This window comes from Podarcis melisellensis (genome assembly GCF_964234715.1).
Source record: "Podarcis melisellensis genome assembly, chromosome: 3".
In the NCBI taxonomy this organism is placed as follows: domain Eukaryota; kingdom Metazoa; phylum Chordata; class Lepidosauria; order Squamata; family Lacertidae; genus Podarcis; species Podarcis melisellensis.
This window is the reverse complement of record NC_138530.1, coordinates 19542989-19567001: the sequence shown is the minus strand read 5'-3', so window position 1 is coordinate 19567001 and position 24013 is coordinate 19542989. Positions and strand designations below refer to the sequence as shown.

Here is a 24013-nt window from a genome sequence, read left to right as displayed (position 1 = left end):
ATTTGTGCACACTTCAACTCTGCTTTTGCCATGTGCCTGAAGATTCCAGTCTGCCTCTCTTATTTGTCTCTCTGTGTGTGTAGATATGAGGTGACATTGGTTCTGAACTAATACCATCTTCACTTCTCCAGCATTCTCCTATATACATTATCTGATTTCCGCGGCTCCCGGAACATGATGTCGCATTTATCTGTGACATGGTTTTGCTGCCGAGATACATGAGTCATAAGATAACAGCTGTAAGAAACTATAACTCCTTCCTTCGTACACGGCCTGACAAAGGGGATAATTGTTAATTTCAAATGGTAGGGCCAGAAGAGACATCAAAGGGCACCCGCGGAGCTGCAAACATTAATCAATTGAACTGGGTGATTAATAATCTCAAGCTCTGGTGGCAAATCAAAATTTGGCTCTCAGTCAGTGACGCTACCCAGAAGGAAATATTCCAGTGATAGGGAACTGTTACAGAGCCTGTGAGTTTTCTCCTCCCTGCACCAAATGTGATATTTTGCTGTAAGTACTGTAGTTGCATCAGTGTTCTGGTCACCTATAGATGATTCATCCCCTATCATTTTTATTTTCTACCCATTTTTATTTTAAAAAAAGCATTTGTCACCACCGTTCTTCCTATTTTCTCTCCTTGGAGGCTTTTTTTTCCTCCAAGCATCCATTCATATCCTGGTAGCAAGGATATTTCTTCCTGCTTCCATTTTGTGAGATGCTCTGGAATAAAAAAGACAGGGCAGATGGGCACGCATACGTGTGTACCTGAGTTGTTAAGGATGCAGGTCTGTCATCCACACTTGACTTGTGACCCTGGAGTATTTGTGGCAATGTGTGAGGCCGGGAAGAAAGGGACTCATCGGATACAGGAATACAAAGGGAGAAAATCTCAAAGGTGCATGAAAGACAAGTTGTTACCTGGTGCATTTTGAGTGTTAAAAGTCTGAGGGCTTGTGTCAGACTGTGTACTTTTGAGGAGAAGCCAGAACTATTCCCCATACTGTCTCAAAACAAGTTTAATTTGAGATACTGTGTAAGACTGTTCTGAGTTTTAATACTCTAAATTCTTTGGGGAAGACATGATCTTCTGTGCACCTTTCAGGTCTCCTTCCTTTTTGTGTTTACAAAAGTGAAACTGCGTCAGACCACAGCACGACAGTGTAGCATTTCATACTTAAAGGTAAAGGGACCCTTGACCATTAGGTCCAGTCGTAACCAACTCTGGGGTTGCGGTGCTCATCTCGCTTTATTGGCTGAGGGAGCCGGCGTACAGCTTCCGGGTCATGTGGCCAGCATGACTAAGCCGCTTCTGGAGAACCAGAGCAGCACACAGAAATGCCGTTTACCTTCCCTCCGGAGCAGTACTTATATATCTACTTGCACTTTGACATGCTTTCGAACTGCTAGGTTGGCAGAAGCAGGGATCGAGCAATGGGAACTCACCCCATTGCGGGGATTCGAACCACCGACCATCTGATCAGCAAGTCCTAGGCTCTGTGGTTTAGCCTTCATTTAAAAAAAGAATATATTGTGAACTACCCTGAGATCATTGGATAAAGAGCAGGATAAAAATCTAAATCAATTGATTAAAATACTTAGCTTCACTGTATTCCAGTCGGGCTTCAGGCCTGGTCACAGCACTGAAACTGTTTTGGTCACCTGGGTTGGTGACATTTATTGGGAGAGAGATGAGTTTAGTGCAGCCAGGAGTTGCCCTATTAATCCATTCCACACCTTCCCCTAAGAGCATCATGTTTCATACCTGGTCTTTTTGATAGACCAGATTCAGGTTTCCATTCAAGCTCCTGGCAGGCTGCCTTTATAATCAAGGAAGGAAAGGAAAACAACCAGGCTCCAGGTTTTCTCAGCGAACGATTTTGCTGCATGTTGCCACAGGCTTAAGCTCCACAAAGTTGCCCTTGTTCCCTTGGCGGGGCCATAGCTTGACATGAACAGTTTCTTGTGTGGCATTATAAAGTCAGGCTTATTTCAGGAAGCAAGGTGAAAAGAGCAGGTTTGTTTATGTCGCATCCTGTCTAACGTATAGGTTTAAAGAGGGTCTGAAAAGGCTACGAGAAGCTTCCAGAAATCTCTAATTAAGCTGAAAATCAGTTTCGGCTTCACCCGTTGGAAGCTGTCTTGCCCTCAAAGAAACCTGTGTTCAAACTTGAGAGTAAACATTACTTTTAATGCACGGTTAGGGTTGAGGATACCTGTCAAAGTATCTTTTAGCTATATTTATTGAGATTATGTTTCAGGAGGTATTTACATAGGACCATCCTATTCAGTAGGAAAACTCCCCGCAAAATCAATGGGACCCATCACAGTAATAGATGAAAAACACGTGAAATGAATGACAGAAAAGCACGTGAGGTACACTCCTGTAGCAGAAGACTCTTGTGGTAATCAACAAACTACTGAATGAGCTGGGGGGGAAAGTCAACCTATGGAGCTAAATTACACCCCCCTTAATTGTGTCTGAGGTTTAGTGTAATAGGGAGAGAGCTCTTTTGTGTTTCTACTTATGTAAGACAAGACAGGACCTCTGTACCCTTAATACTTAAGGAAGGAGGGAATTTCCACAGGTGTAGCTTCTCATACTGTGGACTGAGAAAAGTTGCTCGTCCAGCACCATACCTCCTTGCAGGCAGTTGGTCCAGGCCAGCCTCCCACATGTTGGTGTCCACCAGATGTTGGATTGCAACTCCCATCAACCCCAACCACCATGGCCAATGGTCAGACAACACGGCCATCAGCTTCCAGGTTTCTTTAGCCTGGAAAAGAGGAGACAGAGAGGTGATATGATGGCCATCTTCAGATATCTTTAGGGAAGCTTTTAATGTTTAACAGACTACAGTGGTACCTCGGGTTACATACGCTTCAGCTTACATACACTTCATCTTACAGACTCCGCTAACCCAGAAATAGAACCTCGGGTTAAGAACTTCGCTTCAGGGTGAGAACAGAAATCATGCTCCGGCGGCGCGGCAGCAGCAGGAGGCTCCATTAGCTAAAGTGGTGCTTCAGGTTAAGAACTGTTTCAGGTTAAGAACGGACCTCCAGAACGAATTAAGTACTTAACCCGAGGTACCACTGTACCGTATTTTAATACTTTGTTGGAAGCTGCCCAGCCAGATGGGCAGGGTATAAATAAATTATTATTATTATTATTATTATTATTATTATTATTATTATTATTATTATTATTTCTGAAGGGCTGTCACATAGGAAAGGAAGCAAGCTTGTTTCCTCCTGCTCCGGAGGGTAGGATTCAAACCAATGGATTCAAGTTGCACAAAAGGAGATTCCAACTAAACATCAGGATGAACTTTCTGGCAGTAAGAGCTGTTTGACTATGGAACAGTCTCCCTCGGGAGGTCGTGGACTCTCCTGCCTTGGAGGTTTTTAAGCAGAGATTGGGGGGGGGCGACATCTGTCATGAATGTTTTAGTTGAGATTCCTGCATTGTAAGGGGTTGTACTAGTTGACACTTGAGGTCCCTTCCAATTCTATGGTTCTCTGTGTGAATGGGGCGAATGAGTGAAAAGACACTTTTCCAACAGTTTCGTCATTTCTACTTTTGCCCTCCACAAGGGAGAGCTACATGAGTGGTGCTTCCCAATCACCCACATCTCCACTCTCATGAATCTGAGAAATTTTGGGAACATTGACTGATGCTCAGATAGCACTGTGGTCTAAACCACTGATCCTCTTGGGCTCGCTAATCAGAAGATCGACGGTTCGAATTCCTGCGACCAGATGAGCTCCCGTTGCTCTATCCCAGCTCCTGCCAACCTAGCAGTTCGAAAGCACGCCAGTGCAAATAGATAAAAAGGTACCGCTGCAGCGGGAAGGTAAACAGCATTTCCGTGCGCTCTGGTTTCCATCACGGTGTTCTGTTGCTCCAGAAGCAGTTTAGTCCTGCTGGCCACATGACCTGGAAAGCTGTCTGTGAACAAACACCAGCTCCCTTGGCCTGAAAGCGAGATGAGCACCGCAACCCCATAGTCACCTTTGACTGGACTTAACTGTCCAGGGGTCCTTTATCTTTAGTATAAAGAGCTGCATACTAGGGAGCAGGAGACAGTTGTGATCTCAGCCTTTGGTCTATGGGGAATTGGGTTTTTTTTGGGGGGGGGGGAAATAGGACACTGCTTTCTTGATACCTTCCATGAGAAGGTGAAGCAGTTCATATCTTCTGTCTCCTTTGCAGAAGAAGCATTATACTTCCTGGAATCTGAAGAAGGCCACTGATTTGCTTCCCTCCCCCCCCCCCAATTGTGCCAAAGCAATACGAAGAACGAAAGAGGTAGTTTTGATTTACTGTGAACATAAATACTTTGTGTTCCCTGTCATTTTAAACAAAGAAGGAACTGAATGCAGCCCAGAGCAAGGGGCAGAAATGTATGAGCTTTTGAAATGGTCTAATGGGATTTCAAGGTATGCAAATACTCTGGGCCCAGATGGGAAGGCAGTGGCAGCAGGAGGAACTTCTACACTGAGGGAACAATTGGAATCAAAAGTACGGTTAATAAAAAGCAAGCGCTAGCGAAGATAATGAGAGGGTACTAGAATACCTTTTGCATAAAATAATGGGATTTTAGGGAGCAGTTCTGTTGCCAGCAGCGTGAGGGAAAAATCATCTATTCACATTCAACGTTTAAGACTCATCTATGCTAAATGTACCTACTGCGTTTTTATTTCCTCCACTCTTGGGTCTTAGGCAGTATACAGGGTGATAATGACCCATTTTGTCCTCATAACAGCCATGCAAAGTGGACTATGCTGAGGTAGAATGAGACTCAGTATCACTCAGTGAATTTTGTGATTGGATGGTGATTGGAATCCAGACCTCCCCTGTCCTCCTCCATCCTTTCAATCATTGTTGTTGTTTAGTCGTTTAGTCGTGTCCGACTCTTTGTGACCCCATGGACCAGAGCACGCCAGGCACTCCTGTATTCCACTGCCTTCCGCAGTTTGGTCAAACTGATGCTGGTAGCTTTGAGAACACTGCCCAACCATCTCGTCCTCTGTCGTCCCCTTCTCCTTGTGCCCTCCATCTTTCCCAACATCAGGGTCTTTCGATCATACACCAGCTCATAACCACATGCCCAAAACAAAAGAATTGCTGTGAAAATCCCTGAAACGAGTTAATAGAATTAAATTAAATAACAAAAATCAAAAAAGTGTTTCAGCCCTGCTCTTGAGTTTGTTTAAAATTATTTAAGGTTTATAATTTCTTTATTTCCTTCTGAGGAAACTGATAAGTTCAGTGAAACAAATTTTGTAGCCAGCATCTTGTTAAGTCTTTGTTTAATTCTAGGCAAAACAAAAAAATTCCTTCCAGTAGCACCTTAAAGACCAACTAAGTTAGTTCTTGGTATGAGCTTTCGTGTGCATGCACACTTCTTCAGATACACTGAAACAGAAGTTACCAGACCCTTCTATATAGTGAGAAGGTGGGGAGGGGTATTACTCAGAAGGGTGGTGGGAATGGGTGATTGGCAGATAGCTGTGATGAGCCTGTTGACGACTCTTAACGACTGCAATAGGTCTTACAGGAAAAAGCAAGGGGTGAGAAGGTGAAAAATGGCTTTGTCATGTATAATGAGATAAGAATCCAATGTCTTTGTTCAGACCAGGTCTCTCCATGGTTTTAAGTTTGGTAATAAGTTGCAATTCAGCAGCTTCTCTTTCCAGTCTATTTCTGAAATTCCTTTGTAGTAAAACAGCTACTTTGAGATCTTGTATAGAATGTCCTGGGGGATTGAAGTGTTCTCCTACTGGTTTCTCTAGGTTTAATTCTAGGTTATTTTTTCCTTAATTTTTTTATTTTTGTTATTTAATTTAATTCTGTAGTCGATTACGTCTCGTTTCAGGGATTTTCATGGCAATTCTTTTGTTTTGTGTAATTTCTTGGTTCCGTGACTGTCTTTTTTTCACTCATAACCACATACCAGCCTCCTCCAACCTGGTCCCTTCTTGATATTTCGGGCTACAATCTCCCACCATCCCTGACTATTACCTATATTCACTGCAGCTTATGTGAATTGGAGCCCAAAACACTTGGAGAGCATATTATTAGGGAAGGCCATTTATGTTCTTGACATGCTCATCACATTCCCATCATCTTGTCCAGTAGCCTCTCAAATACCGTTTCCTCCTTTATACTGAATAATGAACCAGTAAAAAAGAAGAAGCCAGGGATTCATTTTAAGTCTGGAAGTTTTTCTAGCCTAAATGTCCCAGGTTGATCTAGAAACCAATACAACATAGTAAGTAGGGTTGCCATATTCCCCAAAGTGAAAATCCGGATGTTGTTGTTGAGCTTTTTTCTTTCTTTCTTTGTGGTCAAAAGCTGTTCCGCTTTCTTTATTCTTATTTTGTAAAAATAGCCCAATAGCACTTACTATTAGGGCTGCCATATGTCTGGGTTTTCTCAGACATTTTGCCGATTCAGGAAAAATCCACCCAGGCGTCATTTTTCTGAGCAATTCCTGGACATTTGGCAGCCCTAATAGTAAGTGACTATCTTATGTTAGAGAACAAAAACAGAAAATATATTCCCTGACCAGTACTTTTATGGACACGAGAAATACCAATACTTTATGGACGCTCAACCCCCACCTCTCCAAATTATTTTCCTCCATGAAACCTATAATATATATACAGTTATTAAATATACATGTGTGTGTTTAGCTTTGATAAATCCACCTCAACACTTTAATGGTACCACTCATAGTTAAAAGGCCATGTGGAAATTAAGCCGGCCGTTAAGACTGAGTCATGCTAGTTGACAGAGTTAACGCTTTGCCCAGAAGTTCTCTTTAGTGGCATAAAGCCAGATAAGGCAGAAGGAGGAGGACGGGGACAGAGGGAGGGTATTATTATTCACACAAATACAAGGCAATGCGCAGAGGAAACCTGGAGCGGTACTAGGGAAATCTCTAACAGAGAAATATTATTCTACCTTCCAGCTTCACTTCTCTGTAATATATGCTCTGCACACCCATATCTATAAAATAACACTGAGATCTCCTTCAGGGCAACCTGAATTATTCACATGGTACTACAGAAGTGGACTTGGGGGACGCAGGGTAGGGGACATTCAAAACCCTCAGATAATCCAAACTCTAGTCAAGTGGCAGCTCTTAATTTTAAATACGTGTACAGAGTCACTTGTGAACTTTTAAACAAGCCATTATTAAATAAAATGTATTTTCTGATCAATAAATGCCTTGGGAGTCCATGCATGCCTAGCCTTGTAAAAGTGCTCGGAGGTTATTTCTGCATTTCACAAGATTGCATGCGCCGCTTGATTGTAATCCAACCTCAAAGCGGTTTGCAAAAAGGGTAAATAAAATTATCTGCCAAAAACAGCAGTTAAAACAACTATTTAAAATATCCACCAGATAATTAGAATTGATGATAATCTGAAAACCAAATTAAAACGTGTGTCAACATTGTACATGCATGTCTGAACAATCAGTGTAGCTAGCTGGAGAGATCCATTTCTCGCAAATGTTCAGTCTCGAAAATTCAACCAATCTTCCACTGCTGAGTGACAATTTCATTATTCCTATGGAATGGTGCTGTCATGGGAGGCCATGGGTGGGAAGAAGCAATCTTTCAGGTAAGCAAATGCAATCTGACAGGGCTGTCTATGTTTCAAATGCATGACATTTTAAGCACAACTCTGTCGCCTTTCCTTTTCAGTGGCGCTTAGTGCTCAACTCTAGTTCTTGCTATAACCGCTGCAACTGTGGGCAGCGAAAGAGATTTGGAATGCAGCAGCTAGAACAGTATCTTTTACTTGGCTTAAAATTTAATGCTCTTGTTAAAGCTTTGTGTCGATGTTGCATTGTGCTAGTGGCAGAGGCAAGGGTTCTTCTTCTTTGGCGATCACTCGTAGCCGAGTAAGATTGTCTTCCATAAACACAGTTTTAAGTGACTATGGAGGCTAATTCTGGATCCACACGTCCTTCCACAGTGGGGACATAGATTTCTGGGTGGGAGTTGATCACGGTGTGGATTTGTCAAGCATGCCTTCCTCTTAGCACAATTCTTCCTTGTGTCCTGAGTTTGAGTGTCTTCAAACCCCATGACACCTTTGGTAAAGGCAGTTCTCCAACTGGAGCGCTCGCAGGCCAGTGTTTTCCACTTGTCAGTGTTTATACTACATTTTTAAAGATTTGCCTTTAGACAGTCTTTAAACCTCTTTTGCTGACCACCAGCATTACGCTTTCCATTTTTAAGTTCGGAATAGAGTAGTTGCTTTGGAAGGCAATCATCAGGCATCTGCACAACATGACCAGTCCAACAAAGTTGATGTTGAAGAATCATTGCTTCAACACTGGTGATCTTTGCTTCTTCCTCTACACTGATAGTAGTTCGCCTTTCTTCCCAAGTGATGTGCAAAATTTTTCGGAGACACCGTTGGTGGAATCTTTCAAGGAGTTGGAGATGGCGTTTATAAGTGGTCCATGTTTCACAAGCATATAGTGAGGTTGGTAGTACAATAGCTTTGTAAACAAGCATTTTGGTTTCCCTGCGAATGTCCCAGTCCTCAAACACTCTGCACTTCAATTGGGAGAAAGCCGCATTCGTAGATCTCAGGCGATGCTGGATTTTGGCATCAATGTTGGCCCTTGTGGAAAGATAACTGCCTAGGTAGGAGAAGTGATCGACATTTTCCAACATTACACCGTTGAGTTGGATTTGTGATGCTGCAGAGGGGTTTTTTTTGTAGTTGTTGGTGCAGCACTTTGGTTTTTTGGATGTTGAGTGATAGGCCAGGCTTTTTACAAGCTTCTGCAAAGATATTTAGGATGGTTTGGAGGTCATCCTCTGAGCGTGCGCACACTACATTGTCATCAGCATACTGAAGCTCTGTGATGGAAGTTACAGTAACCTTACTCTTTGCTTTTAGCCTGCTCGGATTGAAGAGTTTTCCATTTGTTCGATATATGATTTCTACTCCGGTGGGGAGTTTCCCTTCGACAAGGGATAACCTAATGGTCATAAAAGGCAGCACCAGCCACTACCTTTCCTCTCCCCACCCATCAAATGCGGAAGATGAATATAGGACTTGTTAGTTATGCCAAGAAATAAGAGCAGATAGAACAGAACAAGATGATGGAGGATATCTGCGTTTCCTAGGTGTGCCTGTATCTTGGGTGCTGTTCATCTGTAGTGGATGTGATGTGACTACCAAGTTCTTTACAACACACAGCACATATTAGGAACTTTGTAAAGGCAAAAGATTTATACAATCTGAAGGGAAAGTTGGCTAAAATGTATAAGAATAGTACTGATATATGTTGGAGATGTAAAAATGGGGTAGGCACATTTATACACATGCGGTGGGAGTGTAAATGGGTAAGAGAATTCTGGGATACCATTTATAACGAACTTTTAAAAATGTTCAAATTCTCTTTCATAAAAAACCCTAAAGCCTTCCTACTTGGCATTATGTCCAAAGAAAACAAGAAAACTTTTAGACTGTTATTTATGTATGCAACCACAGCGGCAAGGATTATAATAGCCAATAATTAGAAAAGTAACAACATCCCCACCAAAACAGACTGGTTAGCAAAAATGATTGAATACACTGTGCAAAGTTAACAGGGAGAATAAGAGGAAACACTACTCAAAAAGTTAATAAGGAATAGCTAATTTTTAAGGAATATCTCAAGAAATATATCTAAATATATAGAAAAGGTAAATCCATAGCTGTCAGCTTTTCCCTTTTCTTGTGAGGAATCCAATTCAGAATAAGGGAATTTCCCTTAAAAAAAAGGAAAAGTTGACAGCTATGGGTAAATCTCCTGACAGATATAGAATGACTCTAGAAAATAGAGGAAATGTAAAACAAAACTAGCATGGAAAAATGGGAAATCAGAATAGCAAAATGAAATGCGTTTAAACTATTAAAATTGTAAAATAACACAATGAGAGGAGTTGGAAGTCAATACTTATGGGGTATCTATGTTGGTTATGTATGCTGGTAAAGTATGTGTTGTATTTATTGTATGTATTGTATTCTAATGTAATGTATTGTTTATGTAAATTTATTTATGAGATGTCATATATATATATATATATATATATATATATATATATATATATGGAACTTTGTAAAGGATAGTGAATGGTAATGTTGATAGGATTGTGGCACAGATTATGAGGAAGGCTGCCTCCCATGGAAAGTCACCTTCCATGAGTTGCAAGGCACTGGAAATAATGATGGAGAGGGTTGAGACTAGCACACTTCCTCGTGTATTTACTTTCCCCTTTTCATAATGCCTAAAGAGGACTGTAATGAATAAGTCACCCATGCCAGGGTTCTACTTTGAAAAAACCTGGCGAAAAAGACGTGGGAATTGATCGTATGCATATATATATATATTATGTGTGAACTCTCCGAATCACAACTTACCCTGTGTGCCTGGTGAAGGGATGTGTGTGTCTGTTTCCATGTTGTGCATTTGGCATTCCTGCTTGGCAGGTTGAACTGCAACCTCATTTGCAGCTTGCAAAGTAAACAGTCATCTGGAAACTCTGGCATCTTTGAGGAATGATAGTGACATTCCACTAACCTTTGAGGAGCTGAGATAAACATTCTTTTTAAGTTCTCTACTTTGGGGCAGAGTGTTCCAGGGCTCTCTGCTGGCTAATGCTGGAAGGGATTCTGCCGGCAGCCGTTCCATCTGGCCACATATTCAGCTGGTGGTCTTCACCAATGGAGTGATGCTGGGACCACCGTCCCTGATGGGTTTTGGATTGCAGCCCATTGCTTATTTCAATGAGTAGCTTTTTAAAAAATATATTAAAATGTTGTATTACTGTTCTTTGAATTAAAGAATGGGTGGCAAGCCTAAGGGAGTGAGGGGTCTGGTTTGCACCAATACTTTGACTTTAAACTTGTTCCTGATAATCCTGGAGCCTTTTTCATTTAAGTACAGCCGTACCTTGGGTTACAGCACTTCAGGTTGCTTTTTTTCAGGTTATGGACCACGAAACCCGGAAGTACCGGACCGGGTTACTTACGGGTTTCGGCGGTCGTGCATGCGCAGAAGTGCCGAATTGCAACCTGCGCGTGCGCAGATGCGCTGCTGCGGGTTGCGAACATGCATCCCGCACGGATCACATTTGCAACCCGAACGTCCACTGTATAACTTCACACTCTTCTACCCATTTGGAGGAGCTGTTTTGTTTGCAGTACTAGAGTGCAAAGAGAGAGAGAGAGAGAGAGAGAGAGAGAGAGAGAAATTAGAGTGTTTGGTGACAGTGAAATTACCTAGAAATCAAGTAGGACCAGCAACAAAATGTTACAACGGGAGTTCTCCTAGTTGACCCTGCCTTGTCCTATTCCATTCCACCACCAACAGTTTTTTGTTGCCATCCCTCTCAGACATTTAGTATCTCCTAGAGCAGAGATGGCCAAACTTAGCCCTCCAGCTGTTTTGGGACTACAACTCCCATCATCCCTAGCTAACAGGACCAGTGGTCAGGGATGATGGGAATTGTAGTCCCAAAACAGCTGGAGGGCCAAGTTTGGCCATCACTGTACCAGAGCATTACAGTTCCCCTTCTGTCTTGTTCTGATCCATCCCTCTCGCTTCTCAGTGGGTCCATTTTGGCTACAAGTTCACCCAAGTTCACTATTAGCATATATGATCTAGCGGAAAACCTGGAGATTCATTGCTAAATCTGGCATGGTGGCAAGGCCCTAAGCTCCATCCATTCATAAGTGGAAATGCTTCCCTTGATAAAAGACGTGCCTGTAAAATGAAATCGTAATTTTCTTCCCTTTCTCCCTGCCCTTCTTGCAGTTTACTCTTCACCAAAGTGAAACTGGAATTGATCCACAAGGGCCCAGAAGAAGCTTTAGTTACCTGTCGGCAAATGTTGCACCAGTGGCAGATGCTTCATAATGTTTCACAGCTCAGGTAAGAGTTTGCCTCTAATTGGAGTTGCTTTTTGTTCTCTCTGATGTTGCCTCATCTATACTACTATGGATAAATTATCTTATTGCTTTTATTGATTGAAGTATACCCTCTGGGTGTGAGCTTAACCTGTAACGTAAAAGTTTTTCCAAGTTTATTTTGATGCCATGTGGATGACTACATGCAAGACCTAACATCTGTGCATGTGTTTGTCTTGGAAGTAAACACTTTATGTATGGTTAAATTATTATTTTTTTAAAAAAAATTCAATACTGTTTGAAAGGTTAGGTTGCACTCTTCTCCTTGATATGATGGTTTTCTGTGGGTTCTTACTGTGTGGAGAACCATCACATCATGTAACCCCCTCACCTGCCATCTGAAGTGGCACAGCCGTAACCCAGGCTTCCCACTTTAGAGAGAACTAGGCATTAACTGTCTTTGTAATGATATGTTGAAGTATGAACAAGCCAATGTGCATGCTCCTGAAGAAAAGATGGTGCTTTGCTCCTCCTCCGGTCCTCATACTGTCATGCAGCTGTAAGCTAAACCAGGGTTTGACTAACTGTTATGTCTGAACCTGGGTTTGTGGTTTACCTCCCCCAGTCAAACCATGAAACTAACCTTGGCTATAGGATGCGGCTCACCCGGAGATAAACCATAAGTTCGGATGTAACACTAAGCCAAACTGTGACTTAGCTTACTGCAACGTAACAACAGCAGGGCCAGAGGACGAGCAAAGCAGTCGTGATCTTTTCGCCAAAGCTCACGTATTTGCTCATTTGCACTAAACCATGGTTTGGCTTATCATGACATGAAAAACAGGTCACAGAGTGGGTGGATCTTGTCCAGAGATTCTTAAGAACCTGGAGTTGACCTTGACTCCAACTGTTATCCTGCAGCGAGGATCCTTACAGCGCCCACCCTTTTAAGGCCTCACATGATTAACATAGCTATGTGTGGGCAAGCTGGCTAATAAACTTTACTGTAGGCTAGTAATTTTTCTGAACTTATTTGCAAGGCTGCCTGAGGGAGAGCAATGCTTCTAGATTTTTGAAGTTCATCTTTGGTGTTTCATGTTCCTCCAAAAATGAGAAAGGATATAAAGAACAACAGCGGCAAGAGTTAAGCACATGAGGTTGCAATTCTGCACACACTTGGGTCCGGGATTACTCTATATATATGTGCATGACTAAGAGACCTGAAATTTGTAGAAACTATTAAGCATCTGGCAGCAAGTATATGAACTGGTGTTACTTTATACCACTTGGAAAGGAGGAGGCAGTGTCATGTAACCAACCAGTCGGGTTTATAAGAACCACAGCCTTCTAAATAATAACCGTTGTCTTGTTTGTAGACTGGCAAGTATGGGATCCTAGATCTGAACAGGATCACCAGCCCCACTGCTGGGAAGTGGGACTGTCCTTCCATCACATCTCTCTCTCTCTCTCTCTCTCTCTCTCTCACACACACACACACACACAATATTACAGCTCAGCCCACAAATTGTTGCCCACAATTGTTGTTCAGGGCTACACTGTACCTGTTGCTGGATTTCAAATCAGGCAAAATAACAGATTAGACTATCACGCAGTGGTTCTCAACTTGTGGGTCCCCGGAGGTTGTTGGACTACAACTCCCATCATCCCTGAGCTCTGGCCTTGCTAGCTAGGGGTGACGGGAGTTGCAGTTCAACAACATCTGGGGACCCACAGGTTGAGAAAGGCTGGATTAGAGCTAATCTGAAGTCATTCCCAACTGGGCCAGATTGCTTGCCAAATTCCACCACCGCCATCACACAAACCCACATAAATTGGCCCTGGAAGAGAACCCACCGCCGTTGGTACAGCATGAGCCTCTTAATCTCAAGGTCATGGGTTCAGTCCTCATGTTGGGTGAAAGATTCCTGCATTGCAGGGAGTTGGACTAGATGACCCTTTTGATCCCTTTCAGCTCTATAATTCTATGATACCCCAGGTAAGCTGTAGCCAGGTAGTGATGCCAAGACTTCTTGCAAGTGTGCCTAGAGACCAGCTCTGCCACAGGTTTTCCTTGATGCCCAGGCAGCAACTGCTGCTGCTTTTCTCCTTCTATGTGGTCATTTATTATTATTATTTTTTACACAGAATTTTTCTTTAAGAAATGAAGTAAAACTTGATTGCTGCTATAATTTCAATTTCCAGCCCTATATTTACACCACCTGAAAGTGTTTCCGCAGAACCAACTTGTGCATAGACAGCGAGTTTTGGCCCCTGCCGTTAGTTCCTGCTTGGTGATTTGCAGATCAGGTTACAGTTACAAACTCTTAAGTTCATAACTGCCCTTGAAGATGCTCCAGAAACTTCAATTAGCGCAAAAGGCTGCCACCCGTGCTGTTGACAGGTTTGAGCCGGCATTCTCATACATGCCACTTATCTGAAGGCAACAGCGTGGGCTGCCAGTTACTAGACAAGCTAGGTTGAAGTAGGCCCTGGAAGACCAGGGTTCAAATCCCCACTGGGTGACCTTGGGCCATCCACTGTTAATCAGCCTATCCTACCTCACAGGGTTGTCACACAGATATAGAGAGCCAGTGTGGTGTAGGGGTTAAGAGCTCCATACAGATCAAGGCCTTTTCTTTTGGAGGCTCCTGCGCTCTGGAATCTTCTCCAGTAGGAAGCAGATATGATTCCCTTTCTGTTGTCTCTTTAGAAGCATAATGCACCTGGCTGTTAACCAGAAGGTTGGTGGCTTGAGCCCACCCAGGGGTGGCCGGTGTGCAGTGAAATATTTTTACAGGGGAACAGTCAGAGCCACTAGCTTGCGAGGGGCATGGGGGGAGGTCGATGTCATGTGTGTGACGTTCTGACGTCGTGCACATGAGCATCGCGCCTCCTTCCCTAAGCTGAGCAGAAGCTTCCAGAAGGCTTTGTGAAGGAGGTGCCAGGGCTTTGACATGTCAATGCAACCATTCTGCCTCTTTCCAAAAGCTAACAGGTAAGTGGGGGTTAGGATTGCAGCCTGAAATGTGTGTGTGTGTGTGTGTGTGTGTGTGTGTGTGTGTGTTACTGTTTTAGTTGATGATTTCAAATTCTTGGTGATTTCCTTCTTTTTTAAAAAATAAAAGGGGAAACAATTTTGACATTTCTTTGATGGCAGTATGTTCCTCTCCCCCTCCCCATTTAAATTAATGTCCTTTTCTTCCTCTTCTTCTTCTTTTTCTTCATGGAAAAGATGGAAATTTCAGGCGAGGCAGTCTCTCGCCATGATGGGCAGCCTCAAAAAATCCATTCATCTATTTCAGCAAGCTGTTTCGAACAGAAATATCATAGAAAAGAGGGGAATAAATAAATAAATAAATAAATATGTCTCTTTTTATTTAAAAAAAGGTAATTCTTTATCCTATGAATAGTGTTACAGAAATAAGAGGGTGATAACAACAACAGTCCTCGAAATGAGAATATGTAAGCCACAGAAAAAAAGAAAAAGTTATTAACAAGATATAAAAGATAGCTGCAACATCGAAGGAAAAAAACATGGATGCACGCCGTCATGAAACTTACTGTTCCGGAAATAGATAAATGTGGCTCATTTCTCTCTAAACCTATCAACGTGCTGCCTAAAACAACTCCTTCGAAAATAGGTTAATTATGTTAGTCAAGCCGTGCCCCAGATATTATTATTATTATTATTATTATTATTATTATTATTATTATTATTTAGAGCCAGGTAAACAGAGATCTCCACTCTTACGCAATGAGGAAAAGGAGAGGCAAGCCGCATTTTCGGAGGGGCTAAACTATGCTTGACTGAAATGTGCCAAATTGCCCAGTGCTGCGTCCATCACCAGCAGCAGCGTCTCCACATCGCCTTGCTAGCTTGCTCTGTCAGAATGCCTCGCAGGGGCGTTGCTTGTGTGACACAACCAATTCCCATCTCTTCGACAGAAATTTTCCCCCCAACACGGTGCATTCTGACAGCCGCTATCACATAGGCACAGATGTTTTCAACTTTCAGAGCTGGTGGCAATTGGATGAGATATGATGCTCACTTGGTAGGCCTGTTCCTCCTGCGCTTCCCATAAACAACCATCCGTCACCTTGTGGCCGTTGTCATTCCCTTGCAGCGATCTGGAGAAGGAAAGCAGCCTGGCCGAGGCGCCGACAATCAAGAAACACAACAGCATGTATCTCACTCTCCCTGATGCCCACGACACCGACTCTGGTAAGAGAAACAAAGCAGAAAATGTCTGGCAGCCCGAACCCAGCGCAGACATTCTCCTGAAGGTAGACTTCCTATCCAGGATTTGTGAAGTGGTTTCCTGGCAGTAGGCTGTTTATTCCCATGAGTGTGACGTGAGGGATACATTCACTAAATACCGTATTTTTTGCTCTGTAAGACGCACCAAATCATAAGATGCACCTAGTTTTTGGAGGAGGAAAACAAGGAAAAAAATATTCTGAATCCCAGAAGCCATAACAGCAAGAGGGATCGCTATGCAGCGAAAGCAGCGATCCCTCTCGCTGTTCTGGCTTCTGGGATAGCCGCACAGCCTGCATTCGCTCCATAAGACGCACATACATTTCCCCTTCCTTTTTAGGAGGGAAAAAGTGAGTCTTATAGAGCAAAAAATACGGTAATCAAAGATTTCTGTGAGCAAGCAAAGCAACCGCCCACAGAGGAGGTTGCCTGTTGCATCTCTACATAAGTTTCAATGCTCATCATGGCGAATTTCCAGTCTGATTCTGTTGGGGGTGGGTGATAACAACAACAACAACAACAACTATTATATTTATATTTATATGCTACCTATCTGATGGGTTGCCCCAGCCACTCTGGTCGGCTCCCAACAAAATACTAAAAATGCAATAAAACATCAACCATTAAAAACTTCCTTGAACAGGGCTGCCTTCAGATGTCTTATATAAGCCAAATAGTTGCTTATTTCCTTGACACCTGACAGGTGGGCATTCCACAGATCAGGCGCCACTAGCAAGAACTCCCTCTGCCTGGTTCTCTGTAGTTTCGCTTCTCACAGTGAGGGAACTGCCAGAAGGCCCTTGGAGCTGGACCTCAGTATCTGGGGCTAAATGATGAGGGTGGAGACACTCCTTCAGGTATACACAACCGAGGCTTGTGCCTACCTTAAAGCCTTGCAGGCTTGGGATCCAGGTGTCAGTAGACATGCTCTCTCCCTAAACCCATCAATGAACACAATACATGAACTCTTAAAATCCCGAAGAGGCTTCCCAACAGCCAAGGGGTAAGCCTAGTCCCACGTACAGCAATGGAATACACAAAAGTTATTATTATTATTTATTAAATGTGTATACCTTCCTATACCCATGGGTCTCAGGGTGGTTTACAACATAAAATCACAATATAAAAAGACAAAATATATATTAAAAATAAAAACAAGAACAACCTAATAATCCCCTCCTCCCCAACTCATTTTAAAAGGGCATGGGATGTCAAAATCAAAAATAGATGCCCGCTTAATATATACAGGTCACCAAACAGCTTGCATGTAATGGCTGGGATGTAATTGGGCACCAAGGGAAGGCACAGGGAGGTCTGTTGTTGCCTTGGCAAAGTTCCAACCCGACCTGGAAGCTTTTATTGTTCTTCCAGGTCAAGGGGAGCCAATGGCTGGCCTAGGCAGGCAGAGACATTCCAGAACCTAGGAACACTTAAGCCCCTAGGAAACCATTCATTGTGTAGCCCTGGTAGCTCACCATGTTGGGTACAAGTCTTTGAATCAGATGGTTACTGGTTCTACTCCCGGGAGATCCTGACACTGAGCGTCCGGATGGCAGGCTTTTTAAATTTGTATTTTCTTTTAAGAGCAGCATTCATATAGCTAGCTGTTCTTTCAGAAAGCCTTAGCTACATAGGAACGTGTCTTCGTGAACAGCTCCTGTCCTTCCGAAAGAGCTTTTAAATGATTCGGCTGCATCAGTTGGGACCAGCTGTAGGTATTTCTTCCACAGAATCAGCCCCATCTATGTGTCTGGGTTGTTTAAACAAACCCCAGCCATGTAGGAGCATCTAAAGGACACCACAGTGTTACCTGTGAATATGGTTGGAAACATGTTTAAATAAAATCTATTTTCTGATCACTGTGTGAAGTCAGCTTTTCTTGGCTGCCTGCAGGACATAATGTTATCTGTTTGAGCAGTAGCCCTTCAGTGAGATCTAAAGTTCTGTCCAATTATAACAATTTTTTTTCTTAAAAACACACACAAACAAATACAGGGTCTAGTTCTCTATATCATTTTATACCATTTGCTTTGTATGCTGAAGTTGCATCAGAATATAGCATTTTGGCACCGGGCACACAACCTAGCTTCTGAAAAATATATAAGCTTTGTACTGAGTTCCTGACCATTTTTCGTCCTAGCTTACTACTGTCTCCTCTGCCGGTTGGTAACCGTCCTGGGTCTCAGCCTTGTTTCTTTCCCAGCCATGCTCCCTTACCCATTTCTCTGGAAATTAACTGGCATTTTACTGGAAATGCCAGGAATTCAGCCTGCTAATCTGCTGAGCTAGTTAGTTTCCAGTTCTCAGAGTTGTGAAGCTGTTCTTGAAATCTGCCTGCTTGAAATCTCAAAAGCTTGTTCAGCTGCTGTATAACATTTATGGCTGCTCGGAAGCATAGTCCCATGTTTTCCCTCACAACAATCAAAGCCAAAATAAAATATGAAAAAATAGCTGAACGAAGTGGAGAAAATATGCCAAGTGTTGTGCAAATGTACAGAAGTTTAAATCAATATATACAAGCGGCAGAATCCAACTTCTGGTTCACAGATTTAATTTATTTAAGACAGGTATGGCCAAACTTGACCCTCCAGGTGTTTTGGGACTACAACTCCCATTATCCCTCACCACTGGTCCTGTTGGCTAAGGATGATGGGAGTTGTAGTCCCAAAACATCTGGAGGGCCAAGTTTGGCCATGCCTGCTTTAAGACAAACACAGCTCTGGACTCTTCTGGGAAGCTGCCTAATATACATATTTTCACCCTTGGTTTACATCAGGAATGGAGAAAGGAGATCACTCCCCACCTCCATTAGCTAAAGAACAATATTTTGATTGGATAACTAGATCAATGTTTTGTGAGTGTATTTGTTTGTTTGTTTTCAGGCTCCCAGCGAGCGTCTTCCATTGCAGCCTCGCGGCTGGAGCAGGCCATGTCTGAAGTCACCATGCACAGCACAGCCTTAAAACAAGGGCCTATGCAGCTGTGGACGACTCTGGAACAGATTTGGTTGCAGGCTGGTAAGTCTGCTTATTCTTTTTAAGACGGTTCCATACAGTGCTGTTTTTCTAGATAAAGAGGTGCCAGAACTCACTATGAACACCTCCCTTGTTCTCTTACAATTGCAATGGCGGCCACCTGAGAGGTGCCAGAACTGAGTTCCAGTGAGTTCCTGCTGGAAAAAAACCCTCTGGTGCAATGTATCAGGTTTGTTTTTAGCTGGTGACAGCCCTTTATGGCAAAAAAAATGGTTGTTTATATTATTATTATTATTATTATTATTATTATTATTATTATTATTAATATTAATATTACTATTATTATCACAGTGGTACCTCGGGTTACATACACTTCAGGTTACAGACTCCGCTAACCCAGAAATAGTGCTTCAGGTTAAGAACTTTGCTTCAGGATGAGAACAGAAATTGTGCTCTGGCGGCGCAGTGGCAGTAGGAGACTCCATTACCTAAGTGGTGCTTCAGGTTAAGAACGGACCTCCGGAACGAATTAAGTACTTAACCCGAGGTACCACTGTATTATTATTGATTTCTATACCACCCTTCATCTGAGGATCACAGGGCAGTTTCCAATATAAAAACACAAAAGTACATAACATAGTAACAAACAAAAAGAATACCCCTCCACACACACCCCATTTAAAAGGCTTCTTAACAGTAAGAGCAATTCAAGGATGGAACCAATTGCCTAGCCGTGGGAGAGTGGGCTCTCCCTCACATCTTCAAACAGGGACTAAGCTGCCATCTCTTGAAAGTAATCTTACCTTTGAACTTCCTGCTCTGAATGGATTAAGCTTAAGACCTTTTTCAACTCTGGTTCATTCCATTCCAACTCTACGAATGCTTTCTATTCCAGTGTTCACCCCACTCTGTTATTAGTTATTATAAAGCACCTCTGTTTTTTAGGGACTGTACAAAAATTAAGAAAACCGCACAGTCCCTCCCCAAAGGCATTACAACCTATTAGTCTCAATGCAAAAGGGCAGAATGGGGACAATTTACAGGGATAAGTACCAGAAAACAAGGGTCATTCCTAGTAAACAGGGACCTTAGGAGAGTGTGAAGTATTTGGCAATCTTTTCCCCCCAGAATTTCGTTGGCTATTGGCTGAGAGCTGCTGCAACTCTTTGCATATCAAAACTTTCTTTTCCCAGCCCATAAGCCTCGTTTCCTAAGCTGACCCCTATTCCTTCTGCTTGTAATACTGTATTATTTTAAGCCTTTTCACTTGACTGCAATGCCCCAGTCCGCTTCCACTGCTGGTTCTCTCTGAGCTAAGCCCATGCTTTACCAAATATGGCCACTCGCAGAAGACTTTGCTCCAGTAATTCGATCCCTGGCTTGGCCGAATGCCCTCCGTGTGGAGCCTTGCAGACCTCGCCAGGTAGACCATTTCGCAGTCTTTCACAGCGCCGAGGCAAAGGGAGGACTGAAATACCTCTGCATTCTCCCTTCGAATTCTCCAGCAAAACTGAGCAAACCATTTCCGATCCCCTGGGAGAAAATTAGATATTTGCCCTTAAAGAAATATTGGCATGAATACACCACCAGTGTGCACTGCAGTTGGAATGGAGGGTAGTCATAGCACAGCGAGCTGATGGAAAACATCTGTTCTAACCATGTTGTGTGTACAGTAGGAGCATTTTAAATGTATTTGTTTATTTTATTTGTGATGGACAGATTAGTGTGAGCCTAGATTTCAGATTAGGAGCAAAGGTGGGGTTATATCGGCAGTCGGCGAACTTTACAAAGTCAGGGGCTGGAATGTTTGTCTCCAGGTTGCCCACAACTGCACTGGCAGACTCCGCTGCTTCTCTAGGGAATACCGGTCAGCGTGTGGGTCAGTCGCTGCTGGGCCTCCTTCCCACTTCCAGACAGACATGCTGCTCTACAACCAGTCAATCACCTTTGCTTACAGTTACAGCTCCCTTCCCTATGAAATGGCTTTGCCATGACCAAGGAGCCCAATGTGGTGCCAGTAACCCAACTCTGAGCACAAACACAGCAGACGGTTTTCTGAATCACCTAAGCCTCCTTTCTGCTAGAGCTGCGGGTGGGCAGCCTTCAGTTCGCAGGGATTACAGATGCCACCTTAGATGGTTTACAATGTTGTTGTTGTTGTTTAGTCATTTAGTCATGTCCGACTCTTCATGACCCCATGGACCAGAATACGCCAGGCACTCCTGTCTTCCACTGCCTCCCACAGTTTGGTCAAACTCATGCTGGTAGCTTCGAGAACACTGTCCAACCATCTCATCCTCTGTCGTCCCCTTCTCCTTGTGGCCTCCATCTTTCCCAACATCAGGGTCTTTTCCAGGGAGTCTTCTCTTCTCATGAGGTGGCCAAAGTATTGGAGCCTCAGCTTCACGATCTGTCCTTCCAGTGAGCACTCAGGGCTGATTTCAATGGGGTAGCTAAATTCATGGAGGATGTGGCTATCTTAGCTTCTAGTCATGATGGCTAAATTCTTCCTCCTGGGTCAAAGGCAGCATGCCTCTGAATGTCGCCAGCTTCTGTGAAACAACAGCACTCAAGCCCTGCTTGTGCTCTTCCTATAATATTCTGGCCACAGGATCCCAGATTAGATAGGTCCTCTGTGTGATATGGCAGGGCTTTTCTTAAAATCTTAGATGACAACGGGGGGAGAAATATGTTTTAGGTTCACCTCCTTAGCTGTTTAAGAAGGCCACAGGGACCATAATTTGGCCTCCATAATTTGGTCTCTCCATCATGTCTCTCTGCTAATTCACCTGAGTAGGGCAGTCTGTTTTGTAACTTTGCACTGTCTTGTTGAATTAGGCTACCTATCCATAGCCACCTGTGTTCGGTGCTTGGGTTACAGGGGTGGGAGCAAATGATGCCTAGTCTGCTTATTTGCTTCCTAAGGATCTTCTTTTAGAAGGCTACGAAAGGACACGGTGTGGCAAAAACTGGGAAGAATGAGTGGTGAGAACTGTGGATTCCATTTAGTCCTCACCTACCTTCCCTGCCCCCTCCTAATTCAAGCACTGTAGTCGAGGGAGGAAGTGTCTTGGAAAAGACCCAATAAAAACACGATCTGTATGCAAACAGCAAGGGGACACCTAGAAGCTTCCTTGGTAGGGATCTAAGGAGAAGCAAACTAGTTCAGCCATCTTAGAGAGAAGGAAGTGCTTCCAATCAGTCCTGGGTGTTGGAGGGCCCTTGAATCTCCGAAGGTTCAACGCTTGCCGGTTTGCTTTCACAACCTAGCTGGTAGAAGAAAAGTACATTTTCTGCATAAACTCTGCCATGAATTTCTGAGACCTTGCAGTGGCTGGTGGGGGACTCTGATGATGATGAGTCTCAGGCTGTTTCCTGAAAAGGAAAACCAGAGGTCTCCTGTTTGAGAACTTCCTGGTTAGAAGACATGGCCCTGCCTCCATCCTTTAACTAAGAGGATGAGTCTCCTTCAGTGCCTCCCATCTCTCCAACCTCACAGAAGTTCAGGACTGCAACATTAGCCGAGGAGCTCTACAGCCCGGCCTGCTCTTCCAGGGAGGCAGAGCTTACCCCACCAGCCATTTTTGCCAGCCTCCATAAGGCCTCTGTTGGCTTTCGTTTCTACTGGAACAACATCTTCTTATAGCTACCTTAAAAGGAAAGAGCTTCAGCCAGCTCGCTTGGAGCTATCCAGAGTCCTATTTTTGTCTGTCATCTGTGTAAGCAAGCTTCTGACTGGACGTCCCCTGCTTCGGTGTGACTTGACTTTGCCTACCTTGCCTGGACTTTGCCTACTTGATCTGGCCTTGGCTATTGTAGTTTGGCTTTGTCTACCTGGATGAGCCTTTATTTTGCCAGATTCTACCTGCTTCCCACACAAGACTCAAGTACTCATGGAACAGGATAAATTCAGCAACCAACTCTATCCCTCTTCCCCCCAAGGCTAACTACCTGCAGTGGCTCCTAGAGGACTGGAGGCCTTTGGTCTCAGGTGGTTCATTCTGCAGAAATCCACTTTTTAAAAAAACATTTGACTTTTGGGGACAAGAATCACAATTGTTTCTGCCTATGCAGTGCTGGGGAGAATGATTCTTGACATCAAGTTTGGAAAGCGTCCAGAGGTACAGAGCAGTTGGCATTTTACATGAGCCAGCAATAAGCTCTGCTCCTTTTTATTGTGCATCAGTGGCAAGTTGACATGGTTTGTCCAGCAACAAAAGGCTGTCAGAAGCAATACAAGTCAAGCAATAGCTTTGCATGTCTTCTGCAGAGGGCAGGCAATCTATGGAGCGTTTGCTACTGTTCTCAGGAAATGGAGGTGAAGCAGCGATCAAACCTTTTATTCCCCCAATCTGGTACCCTCCAGATGTTGTTGGACTACAACTCCCACCATCCCTGGCCATTGGCCAAGCTGGCTGTGGCTGATGGGAGTTGGAGTCTAAATATATGGAGGTCACCAGGTAGGGGAAAGCTGCTTTAAGGATACCCACTTCTGAACCCAGGAATGTTCTTGACATTTGGAAAGGGCTCTTTCTATGTTGCCAAGCTTGGGATTTAGCAATTCTCATAGTGCTTCTCCAGGAGATCTATGGAGATCATCTCCTCCTCCTTCTCTTCCTCCTCCTCCTCAGAAAGAGGTCATGAGACCTACAGGGCAAATTGTCTTGGATTGAGATCATTATCTTAGGTGTTACCATCCGGGAGGAGTTTGGGGGCCTAATAGGTATGGCACCTTCTTCAAAACAGCATTAAGCCCCCACAAAATAAATGGCTAGCTAATAATTTTTTGCAATGAATCTTGCTTTCCCGCACATAACTACTGATGGTATTTCTGACACGTGGAAGAAAAAG

At 43.4% G+C, this 24013-nt stretch overlaps 1 protein-coding gene and 1 long non-coding RNA gene across 2 annotated transcripts in view; one reads left to right on the top strand and one right to left on the bottom strand.

The window, feature by feature from the left end:
• The window catches only part of TTC7A (tetratricopeptide repeat domain 7A), a 180273-nt gene that overhangs the window by 111565 nt on the left and 44695 nt on the right, over window positions 1-24013 (top strand). Inside the window, exons 16-18 of the mRNA XM_081903881.1 lie at window positions 11838-11954; window positions 16054-16151; window positions 19070-19204. Coding sequence (XP_081760007.1) covers window positions 11838-11954; window positions 16054-16151; window positions 19070-19204 — 350 coding nt within the window. The remainder of the gene's footprint in view (window positions 1-11837; window positions 11955-16053; window positions 16152-19069; window positions 19205-24013) is intronic.
• LOC309366048 lies at window positions 15369-17244 on the bottom strand. The gene is made up of 3 exons (XR_014166441.1): window positions 17072-17244; window positions 15979-16148; window positions 15369-15546 (listed from the first exon to the last, which is right to left on the bottom strand). It is a non-coding gene; the product is annotated as an uncharacterized lncRNA (long non-coding RNA).